The 25741-nt window shown below is 39.8% G+C and overlaps 1 protein-coding gene across 1 annotated transcript in view; it reads right to left on the bottom strand.

The window, feature by feature from the left end:
- Jam2 (junctional adhesion molecule 2) overlaps window positions 1–18286 on the bottom strand; it is a 53785-nt gene extending 35499 nt beyond the window's left edge. The window contains exon 1 of the mRNA XM_026411921.2: window positions 17774–18286. Coding sequence (XP_026267706.2) covers window positions 17774–17840 — 67 coding nt within the window. The 5' untranslated portion in view covers window positions 17841–18286. The remainder of the gene's footprint in view (window positions 1–17773) is intronic.
- Window positions 18287–25741: the final 7455 nt, after the last annotated feature.

Below are 25741 nucleotides of genomic sequence, written 5' to 3'. Positions count from 1 at the left end.
ATTAATCTGAATGTGGTAGAACACACCTGTAATCCCAGCAACTAAGGAGCCTAAGGCAGGAAGATGACAAGTACAAGGTCAGCCTGACCAATTTAGTGAGACCCAGTCTCAAAATAAAAATAAATTAAAATGGGTTCAGTGGTAGAGCATCCCACAGGGCCCCTGGATTCAATCTCCAGTAATGCAAAATAAAATAAATAAATAAATAAAAGAGAAAAGAAAAAAGAAAGAGAAAAGAAAAAATATATTATTTACTTGCTTAAAGTTTTGATGACCAAAATTACCAAAAAACAGTTTTGAAAATAGCATTGTGATAGTTAATTTTACATCAACTTGTGCCCAAATATATGGCAAACATTATTCTGTATATTCCTCTGTAAGGGTATTTTTGGATATGATTAACATTTAAATTAATACACTTAGAAAAGCCTTTGAGTCCCCCAATGTGAGTGGGTTTGATCCAATCAACGGAGTCTAAATTGACAAAAAGACTGACTTTCTTTCATGCAAGAGGGAATTCTGTCATCAGATGGCTTTTGGACTTGAACTGCAGCATTGTCAATTCTTGGGTCTCTCCAGCCTTCTGGCCCATTCTGCAGATTTTGGACTTGCCTGCCTCCATAATCACATAAACCAATTGCTTAAAATAAGTTTTTATATATACACAAAAACACACAGATCCTGTTGATTTCTGGAAAACTGACTAATTCAAGCATCATAATGGAATTACACAGATCAGTTAATTTAATAAACACACAAATACACACATCTGGTTGGTTTTATTTTTCTGGAGATCCCTGACTAATTCAAGTATCATAATAAATTACAGTAATAAATTAATAAAAACATTAATTAATTATTGATAAAATAAATACCATTTTATGATTTGTCACGTTTGGTGATTTTTATGACATCATTCTCTTGATGCCTCTTTCCTGCATCTGTTCCCTCACACTGGGAACTGACTTTAGCATTTTATAGAAAGATGAGAGTACCCTTGTGATAAAGGTTTGAGAAACAGTGGGTTAACAAGTCAAACAAAGTTCTCTCTTATAGGAGAGAACTTATTAGCACCTTTAACATGCGAAAGAGCACTTCGACTCTCTAGGAAGAAGTACAATCTTAAGCATGAAACACTGGAGTAGAATAAGAAAGAAAAAGTCTAAAAGGAAATCATGAGGGATGAGAAGAGACAATTGGAGAAAGTAGGGCAGCAGGATGTCATGGAAGTCAAGGATGGGCAGACTTCCAAGGAGGCAGTGTGGACAATAGTTCCTGTTCCAGAGAGCTTAAGTAAGGTTTTGGTGGAAAGCAAGCCATGGATTTAAGAACTAATAAATTTATTAGTGACACACTGACAGCAATTTCAATGGCATGGGAAAGGGGCAGTTTGCAGTGGGCTGAATGATCAGTAGGAAAATGGATACAATAAAAATAGGTCATGGTTTCAAGAAATGTGACTAGAGAAAAATGGTGGGTTCTTTTCTTTCCCCTCCAGGTAAAATTGTAGACTTGAGTGTGTTTTAGCCTGTAACTTGACAAGTAGTAATGAAGATAAGTTGAAAAGGGATAACTGCGGAAGCAAAGGACCCCAGGAGTCTGGAAGAACAGGATTATGAGCACAGGTTAAGAGGCTGGCATTAGATAGGAGAGATTCCTCTTCCTTTGATTCAGGAGGGAAACTGCTAAAGATGAATGTAGACATAGACAAGTCTGCAATTCCCCCTCTTCACTCTTGCCTGAATTAGCCTCTTAAAAAACGATCTGATCATATCTAGCTTCCTTTAGAGCTTCCTCTAGCCTTCAGGATACATTTCCAATTCCTTCAAACGGCCTTTCAGAGATGGCTCTTGTCCTTCCAGCCTCACTCTCACCACTGCCTCCTATAAACCTTGTGTTCGTGTCACATACTGTAGGGCTCTCAGTCATGTAGTTAACAGAGCATTCTCCATTTTGCTTCCTGTAATCACCTCCCTTCCACACTCCCCTGCCACAAGGTGAACTTCTATGTATTCACAGGGTAACTCCTATGACTTCAACACCCCACTCTGGTGTCAGGAAAAGTAACACCTTCCTCTATCTGACATAGTAACGTTTGTTTTTGTTTTCGTTTTTCTGTCTAGAGCTGGGAATTGAACCCAGGGCCTCATACATGCTAGGCAAGTGTCCTACCACTGAGCTACATCCTAAGCCCCTGACATGGTACTTTTTATAAGCCTTGTTTTTATTTTCATTTATTTATTTTTTGAGGGTACTGGGGATTGAACTCAGGGGCACTTGACTACTGAGCCACATCCCCAGCCCTATTTTGTACTTTATTTAGAGACAGGGTCTCAATAAGTTGCTTAGTACCTCCTCATTGCTGAGGCTGACTTTGAACTTGCAATTCTCCTGTCTCAGCCTCTCAAGCCACTGGGATTGTGGGTATGCACCAGGGCGTACACCACCACACCTGGCAATAAGCCTTTATTTTTAATACAAGCAATCTTTTACATAGCCAATCTTTCCATTGGATAGCGTCAGGAACATGGTGATGTTAGGAATCGTTTGATGCAAGTTTGTACCTACATCACACTTAACCCAGAATACAAGATAATTAAATGTCTATTGTAAACAAAAGTGAACATGTTTTATCTTCAAATTTATAAACTTTTACTATATTTAATAGTATAGTATAAATTATATTTGTATATAAAATGCATTTAAAATATAGTATAATTATATTTTTCTAATCTACAACACCTGGCAAAGTAAACCCACACATTAAGTGAATTAAAAATGAAGTATCATTTTGCATATATTTTAAGTCTTGACTTAATCCCCCACACCCTGAGTGAACAGAGATTTGAAAGTTTTGTTTTATAAACTATATTCATGTTCATTATATAAGCTAATGTAACATGTCCATAAAGTTGTTTTTATCAAGTAAAACCTATGATCTATACTATGTCATATGTGTTCTCACAACTATAAAAGAGGTATTGGAAAAGCACAGGATTTATTCAAGACCTTCGTTGTATACTATGAGGCTTTTCAGCTCTGCTGTGTTCTATCTGACCTCTCTAGACTTTTAATTCCTCACCGCTCTAAATCTAAGTTCAATGTAATTCTTCACACTTATAAGTCACTATATTTCAAAGGATCACATTTTCAACTCAGAATAATTTAACTAATTTTGATGCATCTAACTGGGAAAAAATTATTTAATGATATCTGCATGTATATATCTGCATGCCTATAATCCCAGCAACTTGGGAGGCTGAGGCTGGGTGGCCATGTCAGAGACAATGTGACTAATGTTTTAGGTAAAAGATGGGAGCCCACCGTCCTCTAAAAAGAATGGTGAGTTTTCAAAATGACTGGAATGATGTGTGCACCTGCTGCTGACACAGGCTTCAGGCTGCTTCTAATTTAGCAGCTAAAGGCCTTCACTTCCATTCCTTTCCTATGACCAGCGTCTCCTCTAGAGCATTCTTAGAGCTTGAGGGTCTTTAGTGATACAACTTTGCTCTGTAAAAAAAGTATTCCTATAGCCCACTTCCAAAACTGCACTTTTAAAATTCTTTTTGGTACTGGGAATTGAACCCAGGGGTGCTTTACCACTGAGCCACATTCCCAACCTTTTTTTATTTACCAAGATAGGGTCTCGCTAAGTTGCTTAGAGCCTTGCTAAGTTGTTGAGGCCAGCTTTAAATTAGCAATCCTTCTTCCTCGGCCTCCCAAGTTGCTGGGATTATAGGCATGAGCCATGGCACCTGGCTGTACTTTTGTTTTCTAATAATTAGGAATAAGTTTCCTCAAATACTCTAGAACACATAATCAAAAAGACGGTCTTGACTGTTCTCATCAATTCTTAGCAGATTTTGATATCTCACCACTAAAGATAAATGGCTGAACATAGAAATGATAGTAGCAAGAAAGATACAAAATTAGGCCTCTGAATATAGTTTCTGTTAAAGGGCTGTGTGGCAGTCTTGTTTCCACCCTAAAGCTGGAGGCCATGGAATAGAGGGCCAAGTGAAATCTCCTGCTCTATTAACATCCACATTCCCTTGCTTATGAATTCATAGTGTATTTGGGGAAAGTGTTCTCCAGTATGGAAGTAGCTTCTGACATAAATGGCTAGAATGACAATGTGTATCTGCCACTGACACGGTCTATAGGCTGCTTCTAATTCAGCAGCTAAATGCCTCTATTTCTTCCATTCCTTCCCCCATGACCAGAGTTTTCTTAGCGTTGGGAGTCTTCAAAGCTAAAGGAACTATGGTAAATTAAATCACCTAACATGCCTACATGGAACTTGATATTGTTATTAATGACAAGGATTTGAATGTTAAGTGAATATTTTAGCAAGTATGACTAATTTGGAAATATGCTTGGGTTGATATGTTAAATGCTGGTTATGCCCTGACCCTTTAAGAAGGATGCAATATTCTCTTTCTGTTGTTTCAAAGAGTCAGAGGATTGACAAGAAAGGCTTGATCAAACCTGAATCCATTAAACCCATGTAAGATGAAGGGTTTTTTTTTTTAATTTTTTAGGAATATAATCAACTCTCTTTGATGTTCAACTCTTTTTTTATATTTACCTTTCCTTGCTATCAGTATCTGAAGGGGACATGCATTATCCCATGGGATTTTTACATTTGGGGGATAAAATATTAAAGTTACTTTAAAAAAGAAATGCATTGAAAGGTCTGTACTATGGGTTGAGATTGTAGCTCAGCGGTAGAACATTCACCTATACATGTGAGGCTCTGGGTTCGATCCTTAGCACCACATAAAAAATAAATAAATAAAAACAAAACAAAACAAAACCCTGTTATCAAGTAGAACTCCAAGACCCCAGGTTACATACATAGGATTGCCATTACTAAATTTACTGGATATCAGCTACATTTTTTTCCCCTGATGTAGAGTGGACCTTTCCCTCAAATACTCTAGACCTTGATACTATTGTAAAAAACTTAGCCTGGATAATGAACAACAGATATTTATTGCTCACAAAACCAAGGGGCTAGTAGAAGTGATGTCTGGTAAGGGCCCCACCCTCGTAGATGAGGATAGTTGGCACCTTCTCTGTGTCCTCTGTGGCAGAGGAGTGAACAAGTTCCCTCAGGCCTCTTTTATAAGAGTACTAATCATCTCCCAAGGACCCATCTCTTAATACTACTGCTCTGGGGTTAGGTATCAACATATGAATTTGAAGGATAGAAACATTCAGGCCATAATGCTCACTTTGGTCTATTTATTTTCTCTTTAAACCAATAGACCCTAAGGTAAAATGTACAAGAAAAATAGTTACATTATGAGAGCTGTAACCTCATCAGTGGGTTAATCCAGATGGTGGATTAATAACTTGAAGGATTACTGCCATGGCTGGTAACTGCAGGCAGGTGGGGCGTGGCTAGAAGTAGGTCACTGTGGGTGTGCTCTTAGGGATTATATTTTGTCCCTGGCTCCTCAGCCTCTCTCTATTTTTCTTGGCTTCCAAAAGCTGAGCAGCTTTCCTTAGCTCATCTCAGACCTAGAGCAATGGACTTGGCCAACCATTAACTGAAACCAGAATCCCCAAGTAAACTTTTCTTCTTATTTATTATTATTCTCTGCTATGTTGGTCACAGCAACAAAAAGCTGACTAACATAGATAGGTACTTATATCACACATATAGACATATCATATATGTATGTGTGTGTGTGTATATATATAGAGAGATAGATAGATAGATAGATAGATATCTTTAAAAAGGAAAACAATAACATGAGTTCATATTGCTATTTCCAATTCAATTATAATGTTCCAGGATTTTTACTTAAATTTTTAAAATTTTATACATATATCTATTTTTCTACACTAAAAAACTTGAGTTCTAAGTACATTAAAATACAATTACTGATTTGTAGTATTATACTGTAATACAATGATTTAGAGAAAAATGTTTTAGTGAATTTTATCTTCTGAGGTAAAACATTTAAGTTTTCAACATCAATCTGTGTAATAAGCTATGGTAAGAGAAGTCTGTCCCAACACTGCCCTTTCCACCCACTGTTGAGAGTTTTCACTTAAACTTCCAGTGTTTCTTTCCTACACAAAATGTCATGTGCCTCATCATTACTGCCTTGCACCTTGACCTCAATATCCTGGAATACAGGTGCATGGAGATCACCCTTGTTCCTTTACAAAGTTACACTGCAAACTATCATGTTAATTACTCAGCCAATCCCCTCCTGAGGGTATTTGATTGTTTTCAATATTTCTTATAATAATTAATTTGAAATAAATAACATGCATAAGACATACCCTATTTTTGCAACTACAGATTTAGACTAGGCTCCCCATAGTGAGGTTGATGGGTCAAACAGGAGATAAATAATTTCTTTATCTATTACTGAATTCCCCTGCCTAGCAGTTATACACTGCACAGCCCCATCAGCAGGATGTAAGAGCATCTGTTTCCATACAGCTTCAAAAACAGAGAATGCAAATGAGTTACCGTGCTTTTGTTAATCCAGTAAGGAAGTGATGCTTTCTTGGTGATGGTTTAATTTGCATTTTAAATCATATTCAACAGAGCTTCATCTTTGAAAAACCATTTAAATTTTTCTTCTGAGAACTGAGGTATATTTTAATGCCATTTAAATATTTTTTTGATGTTTGTCTTTTAACTTTTAGGGACTCCTTTTATATCAGTGTCAATAATTTTTCGAGGCTTAAATTGCAAATATCTTTTCCCAATTAATCATTTATCTTTTGATTTGTTTTTGGTGCTTTATTTATTTATTTGTGGTACTGGGGATTGAACTCTACCACTGAGCTGCATCCCCAGCCCCTTTTATTTTTGTTTTGTGATATTACCAACTAAGTTACTGAGACTGCTCTAGAACTTGCGATCCTCCTTCTGAAACTTCCAAGTAGCTGGTGTTTTATTTCTCCCATGTGTATGCTCTTCTGGTATATATAGTCCAGAGGAACACATCCCTGCCTTATTTTGTCTTGGTTTTCTTTGGCAGGGGAGGTGAAGGAATGTGGTTTTATTTATGTATTTGCTTACAAACATGTAGATCTCTGATCCACGTGGAATTTGTTCTCATGTACACTGACAGGTTCAAGTCTATTTTCTCCTCAAGTGGCTACCCCATTATTTTAAGAATATTTATTAAGCATTTTCCCTAATTTCAGATGCTACCATATATTTACACACACACACACACACACACACACACACACACACACACACACACTGAATTTCCAAGAAGATGGGCTAATTTTTGAATATTACATATTGTTGTTCCATTGGTATGTCTGTTTTGTCTAGTCTTGTAACAATCCCAAAGGATTTTAATTCTAGAAGCTTTATAAAGTACTGTAATATAGAGCTATCATCACCTTCTTTCTCTTCTTTCTGTCTTTTATTTTTTTTGTACCAGGAATTGAACCCAGGAGCGCTTAACCACTGAACAACATCCCCAGCCCTTTTTATATTTTTTATTTTGAAACAGGGTCTTGCTAAATTGCTGGCCTCGCTAAGTTGTTGAGGCTGGCTTTGAACTAACAATCCTCCTGCCTCAGCCTCCCAAACAGCTGGGATTACAGAGGTACGCCACCACAACTGGCTCATCACCTCATTTCTGCCCCCACAGGGGTATTATTGTTTATTGATTTTCCCACTTCTCCATGTATGTTTTCATCATTAATGTCATATGTTGATACAGAAATGCATGTATAAAACTTATAACCAAAAGCCTATATTGAGGCATATGCTCTTTTTTAAATAAGTAGAATATGTAATCACAAGTTTGAATATCATTTTCCCAGGCAGTGTTTTTGAACATTCCACAACCTCAGACAGCTTTTCTAGGGGACAGTACAGGAACTGAGATTCTCAGGATGCATCTGATCTTGGAATTTGCCTATACCCAACTGGGAGATCATACCCTTGGATGGAGGTGATGAATCACCTGGATCCAGAGGATGTTTTTTTCTGTGATAATGAGCAGGTGTCAAGATCCCACAAGATGGACAAGAGTACCTAAGAAAATTACCTTTGGTTTGGAATTAATCATCACTTTATCGAGCTCTATTTTCTCATTTCTCTTAATAAATTTTTGTCCATTATGGACCTAGATTGCTATGATCTCACCTAAGTGGCAAAGAGATTCAACCATGAGAGGCAAATCTGGAGTCCCCTGCCCCAAAGAGTACTTTTGTAACTCTTTAAAATCCTTTGTTTTGTTTTACCTCAGGCAAAGTGCAAGGGTTGTATTGCAATTGTTGTATTGATTTTTTTTAATCAAGGAAACATCAGACAATCAGCAAAATTTTGTAAAACTCTATAAGACAGACCAGTCAATATATTCCCTTGTAACTCTAGGAAGGCACAGTTAATAAAGGGAGGTGAGAGTTCTAGAAACAGTAAAATTATGAAAAAAAATTAATTATGCAAAAATCCCTAAAATAATTAGGTATTTTTACTTTTACATGTGTCCTGGTGTTTTTATTATTAAAAGGTAATAAAATTTTATGAAGTTACGAAACAAGTAAACTTTAGGTTATCATCTTCTATTAACTAATTATTAAAGGACCACCTCAGGCCAGGTAAATTTTAGGTGCCAGAACACAAAAATATGTTGTCTTTTGGCCTCAACAAACTCAAAATCCAGAGAGGTGCCCATGTATACTTATAACAGTACAGAAAAGTGCTGTATGAGAACCAGGAATATGCCAAGAGCACCAGATTATAATATGTAACAGACTTCAGCTTCGATGGATGGACGAGTTGGAAAGTCTTAAGAGAAAAGGTAAAGAATTTTGGAGTTAGACCTTCCAGGAAGCAACAGACAATCAGCAAAATTTTGTAAAACTCTATAAGACAGAGCAGTCAATATATTCCCTTGTAACTCTAGGAAGGCACAATTAATAAAAGAAAGTCTAACTGCATTTGGCAAGGGGGAGAATATTATACAATGATCACAACAACAGAAAATAATAGAGGTTTAAAGGAGATGTATTGTATCTAGGCTAAATCACATATATGTTCTCTCTCTCTCTCTCTCTCTCTCTCTCTCTCTCTCACACACACACACACACACACACACACACACACACACGGCACAAAATAATCTGATTTGTTCTAAGACCAAAAGCATTATTATAAGGGCCAAAGCACAACCATGGATCCAATATAAATACATGTAAAATTTTAATATTTGTATGACATAGTGGCTATGTGTTCAGATTGTTGCATAAATAAAACACTTGAGTCATAGCTTATTTTATTGTGTCAATTCTGCAGCTGATCAGAATTCATTCCTATTTTAAAGTGCCCCTGAAGCATCTTTTAAAACATAAACACTCAACTCCCTTTTCAAAATTAGCACTTTCCCAGTAGTTCAACATGTTCCCTTTTTATTTGTGGTCATTACTTCTTCTTTGGTCTCTTTTAAAAATAGCACCCATTTGCACTTGTCTGTGAATCTTAGCTGGTGCTAATGCCTGCCCTGTCTTGCTTTGGCCCACTTGCTCATCTCCTCTGGACTTTCTGATTTTTACTCTAAAGAAACTATATAGGAATGCTCATATACACCAGAACTGCTTTTCCCCCGATTTCCTGAAACTCTAGAAAAGCACCTAAGAGTGGGTTCTCTGTAGGTCATATAATAGGGGTCAGGAGGGCTGCAAAGAAAACCTATTTGTCTTCCATTTTATAACCTTTCTGCACAATTTAAATTTACCATAAGTATATATTTTTAAAAAATATATAAGTGAATGCCTTTAATGATTCTTTATTTTTTTATTTTGTCCATATTAAAGTATTAAGCAGGCATTCGCAGAGTGAAGAAAGCTAAGACTAAAACAGCAGGTTCTGCTTGATAAAATGAGAGCAGGCAAACTGGACAAGCCTCACAAAAAGGATGCGGGGCAGGTTATGTGTTTTTACTCTTTACAGGTCGAGCATCCCTTATCTGAAATGGTTGGGACCACAAATGTTTTGCATTTCACATTTGGAGTGAGCACAGACAGAGATTTCTGGATGATAGAATCCAGACTAAAAACAAAATTCATTTTATGTTGCATACATACCTTATAACACAGCCTTACATTTGCTGCTAAAAGGATGGAACTGGAGACTATCATGCTAAGTGAAATAAGCCAATCCTCCAAAACCAAAGGTCGAATGTTCTCTCTAACATGAGGATGCTGACTCACAATAAGCAGGGAGTGGGGTAGAAGTTCTTTGGATTAGGATTAGATAAAGGGTACTGAAGGGAAGGGAGAGGGAATGGGGAATAGGAAAGATAGTAGAATAAATGGGACATTACTTTCCTATGTTCATATATGAATATACAACCAATGTAACTCCACATCATGTACAACCAGAAGAAGGAGAAGTTGTACTCCATGTATGTATTGTATGTCAAAATACACTCTACTCTGGGCTGGGGATATAGCTCAGTTGGTAGAGTGCTTGCTTCTCATGCTCAAGGCCCTGGGCTCAATCCCCAGTACCACACACACAAAAAAAAATCCTACTGTCATTTATAACTAAAAAGAACAAATAAAAACTACAACATAGCCTTAGCTAGGCCGTAAGCAACTTAGCAAGACCCTGTCTCAAAATAAAAAATAAAAGGGGTTGGGGATATGGCTCAGTGGTAGACAGTCCCTGGGTTCCATCTGTGGTACCAAAAAGAAAAGAAATCTAACAACAACAACAACAACAAACAAAAACAAAATACTAATAATGGTGGAGTGGAACAGAGAAAGAAAGACAAAATGCAAGACAGGAATGTGGGATTCTTCAGTTAAGAACCAAAATTCCTGTCAAGCTCACAAGGATTCTTGCTCAGGCCTTTATGACTCAAACCAGTAACCAGCTGAAAGTGTAGCTCTTGAAACATTTTCACAGAACTAGGTCCAGTACAGTTCTTTGCATTTCTGCTCATAAACTGTGGGAAGAATTCAAACTGAACAACATTCCCTACCCACTCACTGACTTGAGGGTATAAAGAGGAGGGTTGATGGTCCCAGTGAACTCCTAGGTATTCACTGGAGCATTCACGTTCTCTTCTCACTCTTTCTCTCTCCTGCATTTATACACTTACATGCCTAGGAAATTTCAATCCATCAAATCTAGCAAATAACCCGCTTAAGGATAGCAACTCAGGGGATTCTGGGAACGGTTAATCCTGAAGGAACATAAACCCAAGGATGGGAAAGGGAATAAGACTGAAAGAAGATAAACCGTACCCCAAAGAGCTAATGGTTCGTGTTTTTATGTTGGGAGCTGAACAGAAACCTGGAAACACTTGCAGCAAACATTAATTTTAAAAGTTCCTTAGGGGTTAGGGGAGCAGCTCAGTGGTAGAGTGAATGCTTAGCAGTCAGGAGGGCCTGGGTTTAATCCAGCACAGAAAGAGAGAGAGAAAGAAAAATCCCTTAAAAAACCCAAGAACAAAGAGGGCAGGTGGCGCCTGCGTGTAGTCCAGACAGTCAGAAGGCTGAGGCAGAAGGATCGCAAGTTTAAGGCTAGCCTGGGCCACTTAACAAGACCCTCCGCAACTTAGTGAGATCCTGTCTCAAAAAGAAAAGAAAAAGAAAAAAAGAAGGAAGAAAAGACTGGGGCTATAGCTCAGTGGGTTCAGTTCCCAGTACCATGGGAGAAAAAAAAGGAAGGAAAGAAGGGAGGGAGGAAGAGAGGGAGGAAGGGAGGAAAGGGGGGAGGGAAGGAGGGAGGGAGGAAGAGGTGGGCAAAAGTTTCTCAAGTCCCCGATTAATTAGTTGTGTTTCAAATACATGGGATGGGGATATAGTTCAGTAGTAGAGCACTTGCTCAGCATGTGTGAGGCCCTGAGTTCAATCCCCAGCATCACAAAAACAACCAAATATAAAACTATTCTCTGTGGGTGCAAGAATATGTTGAGTATACATTTCAATAAGCTATGTAAAAAAAAAAAATACTTCTACAAACTATTGCCAGCTCTCCAGTCACTCCAGCCTCTGCACTCTCCAGTGTGTTTTCTCTGAAATGCAAATCTGACTGATATTCTTTGTTGAAAAGGAGCTCTTGGTGGCCTCTCCAGCTTTCTAAGTGTGTTATTTCTACACGTCAACATAATTCTCCCTACTCGGCTATGCAGTCAGCCCTATGACTGGGGTTATCACCTTTACAGTTGGTAATTGACACACAACAGAAGTCAAATAACTGGATCAAGGTCACACGGCTAGTGAGTAAGCACTGAGTTCAGCACCTGAGTACATGGTTTTTTACCATTACTCTACAGTCGGATACAAAGTGAAAAATACCACTTTATCTCACTGGGAGTTAAAATCTAAAGGTAAAAGTTATGGCTGCTGCATCAGATCTAGAATATTCTTGACCACAACACTGACTCCACTGCTGCTCTACATATCCTCATTTTAGTTGGTATGATAGGCAGACTAATGTCCTCCTCAAAAGGGTCCACAATCTGTTCTCCAGAGCCTGTAACTGTGGTGCTTTACATGATAAACAGGAATTAAGGTTGTAGAGGAACTAAAGTTGCTAACCCGCTGACCTTGATTGGGGAGATTATCCTGGATTACCCATGTGGATCCAGTGAAATTACAAGGACCTTAATAAGTAAAAAAAAGAAGAGAGAGAACCAAAGAGATGGCAGCTTGGGTTGCTGGCTTTGACCCATGGATGGGATATGCAAAGAAGATTCTGCCCTGGAACACTGCCTGTTGATACCTTGATTTTAGCCCAGTGAGAACTTACTTCACACTCCTGATCACTAGATCTTCAAGATAATAATTCGAGTTGTATTGCTTGCAGGCATTTGTTTTTGCAGCAATAGAAAATTAACTAGTTGGGTTGTTTTTCTCAGTTCTACCCTTCAAGAAAACAGTGCCCAGTTTTAAGATTTTTTTTTTCTGCCTTTACCAAAGGAAACACCTGACCCAGGTTCTGATTCCCCTTTTCCATTCTCACCCTTACCTTCCTCTAGATGTCAATCTGTCAACAGGGGAATCCTAGAGTATGGACTCAGTAGTGCTACCATTTTGTCACTATGGGATGAAAAGGATATGTTGTTTTTAATAATAAGCTATACAGGTGCTTTTTGACTTTAACAAAGAGTGTACCTCTTACGTATAGTCCAACATGGATTCTCCAGCAAAATGACCCACGGGAGAAAAGCATCAACGGTGGCAGCCACCAGGGGTGAGCATCCATAGCAAGTGCTCCCCCACTGAGCTGCATCCCCAGCTGGCAGGCAACATCTGTAAGCTCTCCTGGGCGCCTCTCATGACACAGTCAGGTGGAAGGGTAAAGGAATGTTCCCAGCCAAGGGAACTCACTGTTCTCTTTAGGCTGAAGCTTTTGTTTATGACCTTTTTCTAATGTCCGTTCTGTTATAGTCTTGAAATGGTTATCAGGTCCACCAACAAGCTCATTTTGACCTTTATATCATCAGCTAATGGAGGCCATGCCAGGATGGAACTGGTTCCCTTCAGCTAATTAATTAGGAAGCTTTGTTCTTAACAATGTTTACAGAAGGCAGAATTTTCCTGGCATGGGTTCCCCTCGAGTGCTGTTTTGGGTCAGTACTGCCAGAAGTAAGAATTTTGTGATTTTACAAAAGATCAAGACCTCTCCTACCTAAGTCCTTATTGGTTTATGAGATTACAGACTCAGGCCAAGAAGCTGGCTTGTGTTTCAGTGCAGATCTGAAGACCAGCTTCTACCAGCCAGCTAGTGTCAGGAACTGTTCCTGTTCACTCAACTCCTTGGCTAATCCCTAAAAGCACGACAGCCCCTCCCCAGTACCAAACACTCATTCGTTCTCTTTTTGGATATATCAGCTTAATGGACACCTCCGGAAACTTTTAATACCCTACCTACTCAATATGTAGTTGGTGTTTCAGGATTTATACTGCAATTATTAAGTCTATATATTTTTGTCTACTGACCCTACCTTATTCCCTTCCATTTGCATGGTCTGAATGTTTTTGCAGCCTCCCCACCCCCTGGAAAAAAGCAATCCATATGTTGAAACCTAATCATCAATGTGATAGCATTAGGATATGGGGCTGTTGAGAGGTGATTAGGTGATTGAGGGAAAACGTTTGTAAATGAGATTAGTGCCTTCATAAAAGAGACCCCAGAGCTGGTGCAAACCTGTGATCCTAGCAGCTTGGGAGGCTGAGGTGGGAGGATCGCAAGTTCAAAGCCAGCCTCAGAAACTTAATGAGGCTCCAACAATTTAGCAAGACCTTGTCTCAAATTAAAGAAATAAAAGGGTTGGGAAACCTGGCTCCAAGGCTAAGCACCCCTGGTTTCAATCCCCTGAACCAATAAATAAATAAATAAATAAAAATAAAAGAAGCTCCAGAGGGCTGCCTTGTACCTTCCATCACGTGAGGACTCCAAGAGAGGGAGTCATCTTTGAGCCAGGGAGTGAGCCCTCATTAGACACTGAACACACCTTGCTAATTGTGGACATCCCAGCCTCCAAAACTGTTAATAAAAAAACCAAGCTACCCAGTTTACGGTATTTTGTTACAGCAGCCTAAGTGAACTAATACACCATTAGTGTATTAGTTAATTAATCAACAGGTACATGTTCACATCTACCATTAACTAAGTTATTTGCTCAGCACTGGATTATTGGAGTGGGAAAGAAAAATATAATTTAACTGCTAAGGTTTAAATAAATGTCTCCCTAAACCCTGTCTGTGTTTTAAAGTCTTTGTCTGCAGCCTGTGGTACTGTTCAGAAGAGGAGGAGATTTTAATTGGTTAGCATAATGGGAGGTTTTCTAGTGTACCTTTGAGGGGACCAGTGGGACTCTTACCCTTTCCTCCCTGTTTTTCACATCTAGGCCATGATGTGAGAGGATTTACTTCACCATGTGCTCCCCACTATGATGTGATGTGTTCACAGGGCCAAAAGTATAGGTGCCAACCAAAAATGGGTTGAAATCTCAGAAATTATGAGCCAAAATAAGTATTTTCTTTTTTTAAGTTGGTTATTTCAGGTATTTTGTTATAGTAACTAAAAGATGACTAAAACATCAACTAAACACAAAAATAAATATCCATATCAATAAAGACATTGAACTCATACTTTAAGTGACAGGAAAAACAATAAAAGATCCTCTAGAGTACTAAGAAATATATTTAAAAGGTTGCAAAATAGTAGAAAAAATAGAATAAGCATGATATTATAATTAGATATAACAGGATTGGGACAGGGAATGGTACAATTACATTTGTGAGGAGTATTAAGAAGATGAGTACATAATTATAGCATAAGAAATCCACCAAGTCTTTAATAAATAAAATAGTATTACATTACCAACCAAAGTATAAAGCAAATATGTATGAGCCCATGTGGATAGAAAAATAAGTGGTTAAATACACAAGGGACACATCCTCCTTCCCTAAGAATTCCAAATAGTTCATGAAGCTATTATACCTCCAAGCAGGTAAAATATAGCTCTCCTTCCTTAAGTGTGGATTGTGCATAGTGACTTCCTTCCAAAATATATAGCATGGAAATGAGGAAAACAGGTAAGTAACCTATACAGAAAGCTGATATACACTACCTCAGCCAGGTGAAGAAGGTCAACATCACCAGTAGTAAGTCATGTTTACAGTATGCTCCCTAAATATAATATGGTAAAAATGGCACTTCACCTCTGTGGTCCTCCTCCCCAAACCCTAGAACCCATTTGAGTCATGAGAAAAACATCAGAGAAATACCATGAGGATATTTGACTAGTATTCTTCAAACCTGTCAAAGTAATACAAAACAAGGGAAATCTGAGACACTGCCATAGCCAAGGGGTGCCCAAGGAGACATGAGGACTGGATGGAATGTGGGATCCTGGAACAGAAGAGGACACCAAGGAAAAATAAGGAAAACCTGAACAAAGTGTACTGTGTACTGTACTAATAAGATACAAACAGCAGGGGAAACTGGGTGTGGGGTATATGCCTGTAATCCCAACAACTCAAAAGGCTGAAGGAGGAGGATGTCAAGCACAAGGCTAGTCTCAGCAATTTAGTGAGACCCTTTCTCAAAATAAAAAATAAAAGGACTAGGGATATAGTATCCCTGGGTTCAATCACAATACTGTACACCAACCCCCCCCCAAAAAAAATTAAAAATGCAAGAAAACACTTGCAGTGCCAGACTTTTTGACAACCCAGGAACAATATGGAAAATGTTACCACAATACTTCCAAATTAAACCCCAAATAAATTAGGATTAGAAGAGGCCATATATTATATATTTATATATTATATATTTACCCAACACTTTAATCTGCCCATTAATCTATTTATTCTATTTTATCTTATTTTTTGTGGATTGATTGCCTCTTGGTTGTTTCTTGGCTACAACTTCAAACTTAGGGCATATTGTTCCTATTTTGATGCCTAAATAGAAATAAGAGAGTAAAATGATTTTCACTGTTTTTAATTAACACATTTTACACTAAAATCACAATGCTTTTAGATATTTAAACTTTCAGTGGAATACATATCTTGCCCAGTAGTTTTGTTACAGTTCCTCCAGCTTGTGTCTTTGTTGCCTTTCTGCATGGGCACATTTTTTTTTCTTTGCTGTTCAGTGTGATACCAATTGATATTTCAAAATTGCACAAAGGTTTAATTGTGAAACTCTGCCTTCTTGGTTTGGTTTTCTTTATTATAGATCAGCACATGTTCCTTCCTTGAGACAATATGCACCCTCCTTCCCCTCTAATGAGATTGTGGGAAAAGTCATTCTATTGTGGTGTAAGACACTCATCTGGCAGGTTGTTTTAAGTATTATACGTATTATATTACTAGGACTTGAATAGAAACAATAACTCATTTATTTTTTTTAAAAAAAAAGGAAAGAAAAAATAGAAAGAACGAAAGACAAAGACTTCATTGCTTAAGGTCTATTGTCTTTTTCAAAAAAAAAAAAAAAAAAGTTAACGCGAAGAAAACAAAAGGAAACGTTCCCAGGATTTTAAATCTCATGAGTTCAGAATCTGTGAAAATCCTTTTTAAAACCATCCCGTGAAATTGGCTTTGAGATGTCTCCCCTACTAAGTTACTGGATCATTCGTCTTTTGCATCTTTCTAACTATTGTCCCACTGGACGTCTCCTGAGGACACAGCAGCTGGCCAGAGTCACCAGACCAGACTTCTCTGAAGGTCCATGTGCAGGTGGAGAGGATAAAAGTACTTGTGGCTCAGCAGCCACGAACTTCCCCCACCCCCGCCTCGCACAAGCGCCTTGCATACTGTCCGCCCAGAAGGGACCCCTAGAAGCCCTGTCCACTATGCCACTGGCCCCTCCGCCTGTCGGTACTTAAATCGCGGCCGGCGCCTGCCTCCTAGTGATGCCATCTTCTTCGGGCTCTTAGCATCTTAGGAGTAGAGTTTTGCATTCTGATCACGTCCCCGGTGTCTTTGAAAACTTACCCCAACTTTGTAAGAAGACGAGAATCTGCGAGTGGACACCCTTAATTTTTTTCGAACTACAACTGACGAAATCGGGCAATATTTTCCAGAAACCCCAGCTCTCCGGCTCCCAGTACCTGCACCCGTCCGCCCCACGGCATTTCCCGCTGGTTTAGTGTAAAACCTGATGCCCCTCTACAGACCCCCCACCCCAGCCCAGGGGCGCAGAGGCGCGGTCCGCGAGCGCCGCGTCTGGGCGCTGGAGGTTTGGGGGAGGCTGGTCAAGTAGGAGGCGGTGGATGGGTGGGCGGGTGGAGGTACCCGAGCAACTTACAGCCCAGGGCGACCACCAGGTAGCGCAGCAACAGCAGGAGGAGGCGGTGGCTGCTCCCCCTCGCCATCTTCCCGGGGCCGGAGCTAGCTGCTGGGCGCGGAGGTCCAGGGTCCCAGCGGCAGGAGCGCGGGCGGCGGGCGGGGGCCCCGAACTTCTGGGGCTGCCGAGGAGGAGAGAGTCGCGCAGCCGAGGAAGCGGAGGGGAGGGGCGGGTCCTGAAGGGATGCCAGTTTCTCTTCCCCGGGCGCCTTCTCCGCAGGCTGCCAAGAGGCCGGTCTTCAATCGTCCAGTCCTGGGATGGGGGCTCCGGGCTGTTCTTTTTTTTAAGGAGGGGAGTGGGCTGGGGGCGTGGAAGCGACACAAGGTGTCCGCCGGGTCCTAGTGGTGGTGGTGGTGGGGCAGCAGTAATCTAGCCGCGGAAGGGAAAGCCTTGGCGGGTCGTTCCCCCACCCCCGCGCCGCCGGGATTGATCCGCTTTGTGTCTGGTCCTGCGCGGGCAGCCAGCTGTCCCCGGGGCGAGGAGCTCCGGGCAGAAGGCGCGCACAGGGGTGGGGGGCGTGGGGGGGGGCGGTCGGTGATGGGTTGGGCGGGGGGCGGGCTCCGCCTGCCTCGCTCCGATCCCTTTCTTCTGCGCACAAAACTTCTTTTTCGGGTTTCAGCTTAGGGCTAAGAGCTTGTTGGAAAAAAAAATTCTGCCGAACGAGCGAAACCGCGAGGGAAGCGCTGGGAGAGGGAGTCTGCGAGCTCCGCCTCGGACTTTAGGGGAAAAAAAAAGAAAAGCAATCACGTTGGTGCTGGAAGTCAGGTCTCAGGTTTCAGAATAGCCTTGAGCCCCTTCTCAGTTTCAGCGTTTTGCTCCTTCGGGAGTTAAGGTGTGTTTTGTGTTCTTTGCTCTTTCACGTGTCAGAATTGGAAGTTCATCTAACGGTGTGAAATATTTATCATGTTTCTTTCAAGTTACATAACTGCTGCCTGTGGAGTTTTCCACATGTTAAAACTCCGCAGCTGCCTTTTGTCAGGTTTATTTTTGGTCTACTCTGCTTTTAAAAGGGAGACCCATTATGAATGCTCTGTTGCGTGCTTTTGAATTGGCCCGCATTTATGTTGCACATGCTTACAAAGGCTAAACAGGCGGTTTTTATGTTTGCTTCTAGGCACCAAAAATGTCTGGTGCCTTCAAGGAAATGGCAGGTCTGGATAAGGACCCTTGCAAGAGAAGAAATTTTTAAACAGAGTATTTTTAAAAGGTAGACGAATGCATAATCCTCTGTATAAAAGAGAGCTGATTCGGTGGTGAGCGGTTAAAAAATTCAGCCCACTCAGTGGACAAAGGCAACCAGCGTTTAGACAGGCAGAGCTGCAAGGAATGGGGCATCCCTGATGTTGCCTTGGCGACGGTGAGGTGATGAAGGCTTAGTCCCTATGGGAAGGGAGGAGGTGGCAGAGAAATCAGGGACCCAGAAGGGAAAGTCGAAAATGGCAAAATGTTAAAGCTCATACTTCACCCAAGCAAGAAGGAGAACAGGCTCTAGGACAGACTTTTGCCAGCTTTTCTGGGCAGTAACAAGTAATATTTGCTACTTTAAAGTTATTTGCATTCTTTTTTTCTTCTCATTCTTGCTATAACTGTATGATTTTTAGCCTCCCTAAAGATACATGTACATAAGATATGTGTGTGTGTGTGTGTGTGTGTGTGTGTGTGTGTGTAATTGGCTCATTTATTTTTCCACTCAGCCAAGGCATTTGTCAAATGGCTACAGTGTGTTCAATGCTGGGGGACCATAATGCACAAGACTGATAATAAACTCACAGTTCCGATGGGGTGAGGTGGGGAAAGAATCCCATCTAAGACCCCTAATACCACAAGTGTTACAGAAGGACAGTAAATAAAAACAACGGTTTTTATTTCATGTTTTCTCAGTGGTAGCGTCTGAAAACATGAGATATCTAATAGCCCGGCAACTTTAAGAGAGTCAGGGTTATCATTTCCACTTGACAGAAGAGAAAATTGGGCTAAGACATGCCAAATGGCTTGCCCAAGGCCAAGGATATGGGGATGGGTCCAGGGCGGGTCCAGAGCTTTCTTCATTAGGCCTTGAAAATGGGTAAAATTTTGAAAGGAAGGAAGTCAGGGATGGGCATTCTAGATAGAGAGCAGGATCAAAATCTAGGAGATATAAAAATTATGGATTATTTATGAAAACCAAATTTCTACAGCACTAGAGTACATGTGGAATTGGGATGAGGGTGGTGGGTGGTAGAAAACAAAGAGGAGGTTGAACTATGAGGATTATTCAATGTCATATAACTGACTCTAGATATTATTCTACAGCTTTTTTAAAAAAAAAATGGATTGGGTCTTTATTTTCCCACATTTTAATATTGATACATTATAATTGTACATAATGATTGAATTTGCTGTTACATACTCATATAGACACAAAATATAGCAATTTAATTTGGCCAATATCACTCTCCAGCATTCCCCCCTCCCTCCACTACTGACCCTCTATTTTAGGTCCATTTTCTCTACTGGGCTCCCTTTGATTTTTATGAGATCCGCCCCAACCTTTTTTTTTTTTCTCCTTTGGCTTTTGCATATGAGAGAAAACATATGACCCTTGCCCTTCAGACCTGACTTATTTTGCTTAACAAGATGATCTCTAATTTCATCCATTTCCCTGCAAATGACATAATTTCATTTCTCTTTATGGCTGAATAAAATTCTGTTGTGAACACATACCACATTTTCTTTATTCATTTATCCATTGATGGAAACCTAGGCTGATTCCATAATTTGGTTATTGTGAATTTATTCTACAGCTTTTTAGGACAGGATATGAAGAAATCCATATTTTATTTCTTATTAGAGCTTTATTAGAGCTTTATGTACAAGTGTACCTTTCCCCCACAATGCTAGTATTTATTGTTGTTTTTATTCTTGATTATTGCCACTCTAACTGGAGTGACATGAAATCCTAGGGTAGTTTTGATTCGAATTTCTCTGATTGCTAAAGATGTTAGACATTTTTTTTTCATATATTTGTTGGCCATTTATGTTTCTTCTCATGAGAAGTTTCTGTTTAGCTCTTTTATTGATTGGACGTGTGTGAGTGTGTGTGTGTGTGTGTGTGTGTGTGTGTGTGTTAAATTTTTGAGTTCTTTGTATATTCTGGATATTAATTCCCTATTGGAGGAATAGCTGTCCAAGATTTTCTCCCATTCATTAGGCTCTCTCTTCACACTCTTATTTCCTTTGCTGTTCAGAAGCTTTTTAGTTTGATGATTCCATTTACTGACTCTTGGTTGCATTTTTTGCAATACCCATCAAAATACTAATGACATTCTTTACAGAATCAGAAAAAAAATAATTCTTAAATTCATTGGGAAGAATAAGAGACCCAGAATAGCCAAAACAATACTAAGCAAGAAAATCGAAGCAGGTGGCATCACAATACCTGATCTGAAATTATATTACAGAGCTGCAGTAACAAAACAGCATGGTATTGGCATCAAAAATAGACATGAAGACCAAGGGAGCAGAATAGAAGACGTAGAGAAAAATCCACATACCTATAGCTGTCTGTTGTTTGACAAAAGTGCCTCAAATGTATCTTGGAGAAAAGACAGCCTTTTAAACAAATAGTGCTGGGAAAACTGAGTGAAATTAGACTCCTTTCTCTTATGTGCACAAAACTCAAATCTAAATGGATCAAAGACTTAGGAATTAGACCATAAAGTTTACAAGTGCTAGAAGAAAACATAGGGTCGACATTCCATCATATAGGTGCAGGAACTGACTTCCTTAATGAGAGCCCCAAAGCACAAGAAATGCAATATTCATATTTTAGAATTGTGCTGTGCCATATAGTAGCCTAGAGATTTGAGTCATCATATAAAATTGAATGATTGAAAAAACATCAGCAATAGGATGGTGAAAGTTGTAGCTGTCCTAAACACTACTTTGTTAGGGAATGGTTAAGAGTGGGTTTTACTATGGTTATGCTTATAAGAATCCCTTTCAGGGGATGTGGGCAATCTGTTGGGCAAAATAGGGAGACAATATCACAGATGTCCGTCTAAACTCTATTCTTCTCTCCAAGAGCATACACCCGCCACCACCTGTCATAATCACTTTCACCTTGACACTATGAACAGTTTTTTTCAGGTAAATGTAAACGGTGATTTAATATTTTAGGACATTTCCCAATTTTTAGTCTTTTTACTCTAATTCTGAATTCAAGGTAACATTGAGGAGGTGTGGAGGCACATTTCCTAAAACCAGCAGTGCAGGAAAGGGCTGGGTTTAAATCCAGTGACTTCTCACAACATCTCAGATTTGGTGTTCTGTGTTAGATGGGTTATTTTTCCTCATGGGTGTGGAGAGGGTGCTGGCAAGTGTCCACATGCTGTAGCTTAGAGAAAGGAAAGAAAAAAATACTTCCATTTCTGGAAACACAGAAATGCTCAATTGTCCCATGTATAAATTTTAAGCTCCAAGAATAGAATTCAAGGTCTTTATTGAGTTCCTCATTACCTTGTTCCATTACCTCTCACCACTCTCTCTTCAGCCCATTTTCTGGAACGTGGCTGATTTTAGTATCTCATCCTGATGTGCCCATCCACCCTCGGGCTTGTGATACCCTGCTATGGTTTGGATGTTGAACCGCCTCCAAAGATCCATATGTAAATGCTTCTTTGTCCCCAGGGTGGTGGTAGTGGGAAGTTCTGTGGACCTTTAGCAGATGGGGCCTAGTGGAAGGTCCTTAGGTTGTTGGGGGCATATCCTCACAGTGGATTGTGGGACCCCAAGTGCTCCCTTGCTCTCCACTCCTGATTGGAGATGTAATCACGAGGTTGCTCCTGACATACACTCCTGCCATGAGCACCATGAGGCCATATAGCCCAGGCACGGCTACTGAGCACTTTGTCATTTGGATTTTCAGCCTCTGAAACTGTAAGCTAAATAAACCTTTTCTCTCTTTGCAATTCAACTGCCTGGTGTATTTGATTGTAGTAAATGGAGCTGACTGATACATATTTATCCTCCTTTCCAGTCAAACACAGAACCCCAGGTAGCTTTTTTACTCTCCCTAAGTGACACCGTTCAACTTTTTCTCAAGGAGGACTAAGAGAATTAAGAGAGGGAAGACAACTTTACAAGCTTCATTTGGTTCTAATATTATAAGCAGAAACATACTTTCATGTTCTCTGTTCCTAAATTACTTAGCGTCACCAAGTGAGTCCTACCTTCCAGTTAAGAGACATTCACTAGCAATCAACAAATAAATCATGACTCTTTTCTTTTTAAAAAATGATATTTGTAACCAGACATGGTGGTGCAAAACACCTGTAGTCCCACTACTCAGGAAACTGAGGCAGGAGCATTACAAGTTCAAGGCCAGCCTGGGCAATTTAGTGAGATCCTGTCTCGAAAAGTAAGTAAATAAAAAAGGCTTGAGGATATGATTCAATACTAGAGGGCCTCAGGTTCAATCCTCAGTATTGCAACAACAACAATTGATGAGGAGATCTCCATTGGGTTGCAGAGAGTTGTGCAGTTTAATTCAACATCACACAGCTGGTGATATAATCCAGATGACAGCATGTTGAAAGGATTTGGAATAGATTCAAATGGTTCTTCCATTTGGTCCCTGCTGTACAGAGCACTCTGAAAGATAAGCTGATGGCTTCTTTTGGCTCAGTCGAAAAGGTAGCTATGAATGTTGAAGGATCTTGGCTGTGGAATTCATGACTTTGGCAACGATAAAATCATAACAAGTCCAGAAATTAATACCTGGAAAATTCCTGTTCAGTGGTATTGAAAAATATTTCAACACTTACACTTGTACAGGTAGAATGATCTGTGTATAGGCCACATATAGAGGCAATGCTTTGATGATCTTATACTTCAAGTTAAGGTCTAAAAATTTCCATCTGTGAAAGTAACAGAAATGGATTCTGAACTGTCTGACCTCAGCTAGGTACAGTGGTGCACACCTGTACCCCAGCTCCTCTGGAGGCTGAGGCAGGGGGATCACAAGTTTGAGGCCAGCCTGGGCAACTTAGCAGATCCTGATTCAAAATAAAAATGTCTGGAGTTGTAGCTCAGTGGAAGAGCACTTGCTTAGCTTGTCTGAGGTCCTGGGATCAACCCCCCCCCCAAAAAAAAATCATCTGACCCTCAGTTAATTTCCTGTGTCTGGAGAAGCTGATGTCAGATCACCATGTGATACTCAATTTTTGCAATACAGTATGAACCTAGGAAAAAAGATAACAATGAGGATTTTAATTGTTAACATTTATTTAGTGTAATAGGCCACACTGTGCTGAGCACTTTACAGGTGTTAACTAGTAAGGAGCTCTGTGCGGCGATACTATTATTGTTTCTATCCTACATATGGAGTAACAAAGGCTTAGAAAAGTCAAATTTCTGACCCAGGATGTGGCAACTAGGAAAATAACTGAGCCGGATTTAAACCTTATCTGACTCCAAGAGCCACGTACTTTACCACTAAGATATCTGAAAAGATGGATCCCAATGCAATGTTTTTCTCCCATCTTACAGGAAGTAGAGTTATCCTGAATTTGGTCACTGTTTCCATAGTGACAATGTCATCTTCTTGTGTTTGGCACTTTTTATAGTCCTTTCACATGCATTTTCTCTTTGGATCTTGGCAACAACCCAATGAAGAAGCTGGATAAAGGAATGGTTGTGCATTTTTGAACAACCCTGTGTGTAATAGATGAATAAGCATCTAATATTCAGTAAGTACCTAATAAACTCCAGATGACAAACCAATAGAGGCATCTTTTTTTTTCTGTTTAGTCAATACTCAGGATACTCTAAGTAATCATCCTGGATATGACATAGAGATATGGGAAGCATGTGATTGGAAGTTTGCCTCCCTGGGACTAGGTTCTATCTTTGTGGCTCCTCAAGGAGACTCAGAGACATGGTAACCAGCCCATGTTCACAATTCATGACTCCAAGCCATCTGTGTCCACAGACCCTGCTACTCCATATTCACTTGTTTCAGTCAGTGCCCAAGTTCTATTGCCTCCTTAAGACATCTATACTTCTCTAGCTCAGATCTTTCTATTTTCTCTGTTTTTAGAACATCTCTACCTAGATGTGCCACAGAAAATCAATGTCTAAAGTTGAGCTGAATTTTCACCTATGAACCCCATCTCATTGTTCTCCAGTTTTTCCCCTCCTTCCTCTCTACTGCCCTTTCCACCTTCCATTATCCAACATGAAATAAGTAACAACAACAAGCAAGCCACAGGGCTAATGGGGACACAATTATATGCACCAACGGTTAATGTCTCAACTCATGGAGATGTGCATGGAGGAAAAGGACATAAATCAGTAAGCATGACTGCTGGGGAGATATTAAAAATGAATTTGTCAGGTTAGGCAGTTGGGGAGGTTTCTCTGAAATCTAAAGAAAGTAGGAGAGCACAGGTAGAAAGAAAAATCTGTGAACAAGGATCACGATGTGCAAAGACCTGTGACAAGTATTAGAGTGGACAGATGGGGCTGTAGCACAAGTGCCCCTGCTTGAAATCCTTATGACTTCCATCAGCTTTTAGAATAAAAGCAAAGTGCACAACAGGGTTTCATTTTCTTTTCCTTTTTTTTCATCAGCCACAGAACTTTACATATGCTATTCCCTCCTCCTCCTCCTTCCCCTCCTCCTCCTCCTCCTCCTCCTCCTCCTCCTCCTTCTTCTTCTATTGTCTAGATTTCTTGAATATTTGGTAGACATTAAGCTAAGATCTCTTCATATTATCTAATTTAATCTTTATAACACTCATTAAATAAGGTAAACGATTATTTCCATTTTATAGGTGAGGTAATTGGGACAGTGAAGTTAAGCAACAAGTCAGAGTCAGAGTAACAACAGCCTGTTGGTGCTTGTTATGGATTGAATGTGTCTCTCCAAAATTCGTAAGTTGAAACCCT

This window comes from Urocitellus parryii, chromosome 2 (genome assembly GCF_045843805.1).
Source record: "Urocitellus parryii isolate mUroPar1 chromosome 2, mUroPar1.hap1, whole genome shotgun sequence".
In the NCBI taxonomy this organism is placed as follows: domain Eukaryota; kingdom Metazoa; phylum Chordata; class Mammalia; order Rodentia; family Sciuridae; genus Urocitellus; species Urocitellus parryii.
The sequence above is the reverse complement of the archived record's forward strand: the minus strand, read 5'-3'. Positions and strand labels throughout refer to the sequence as shown.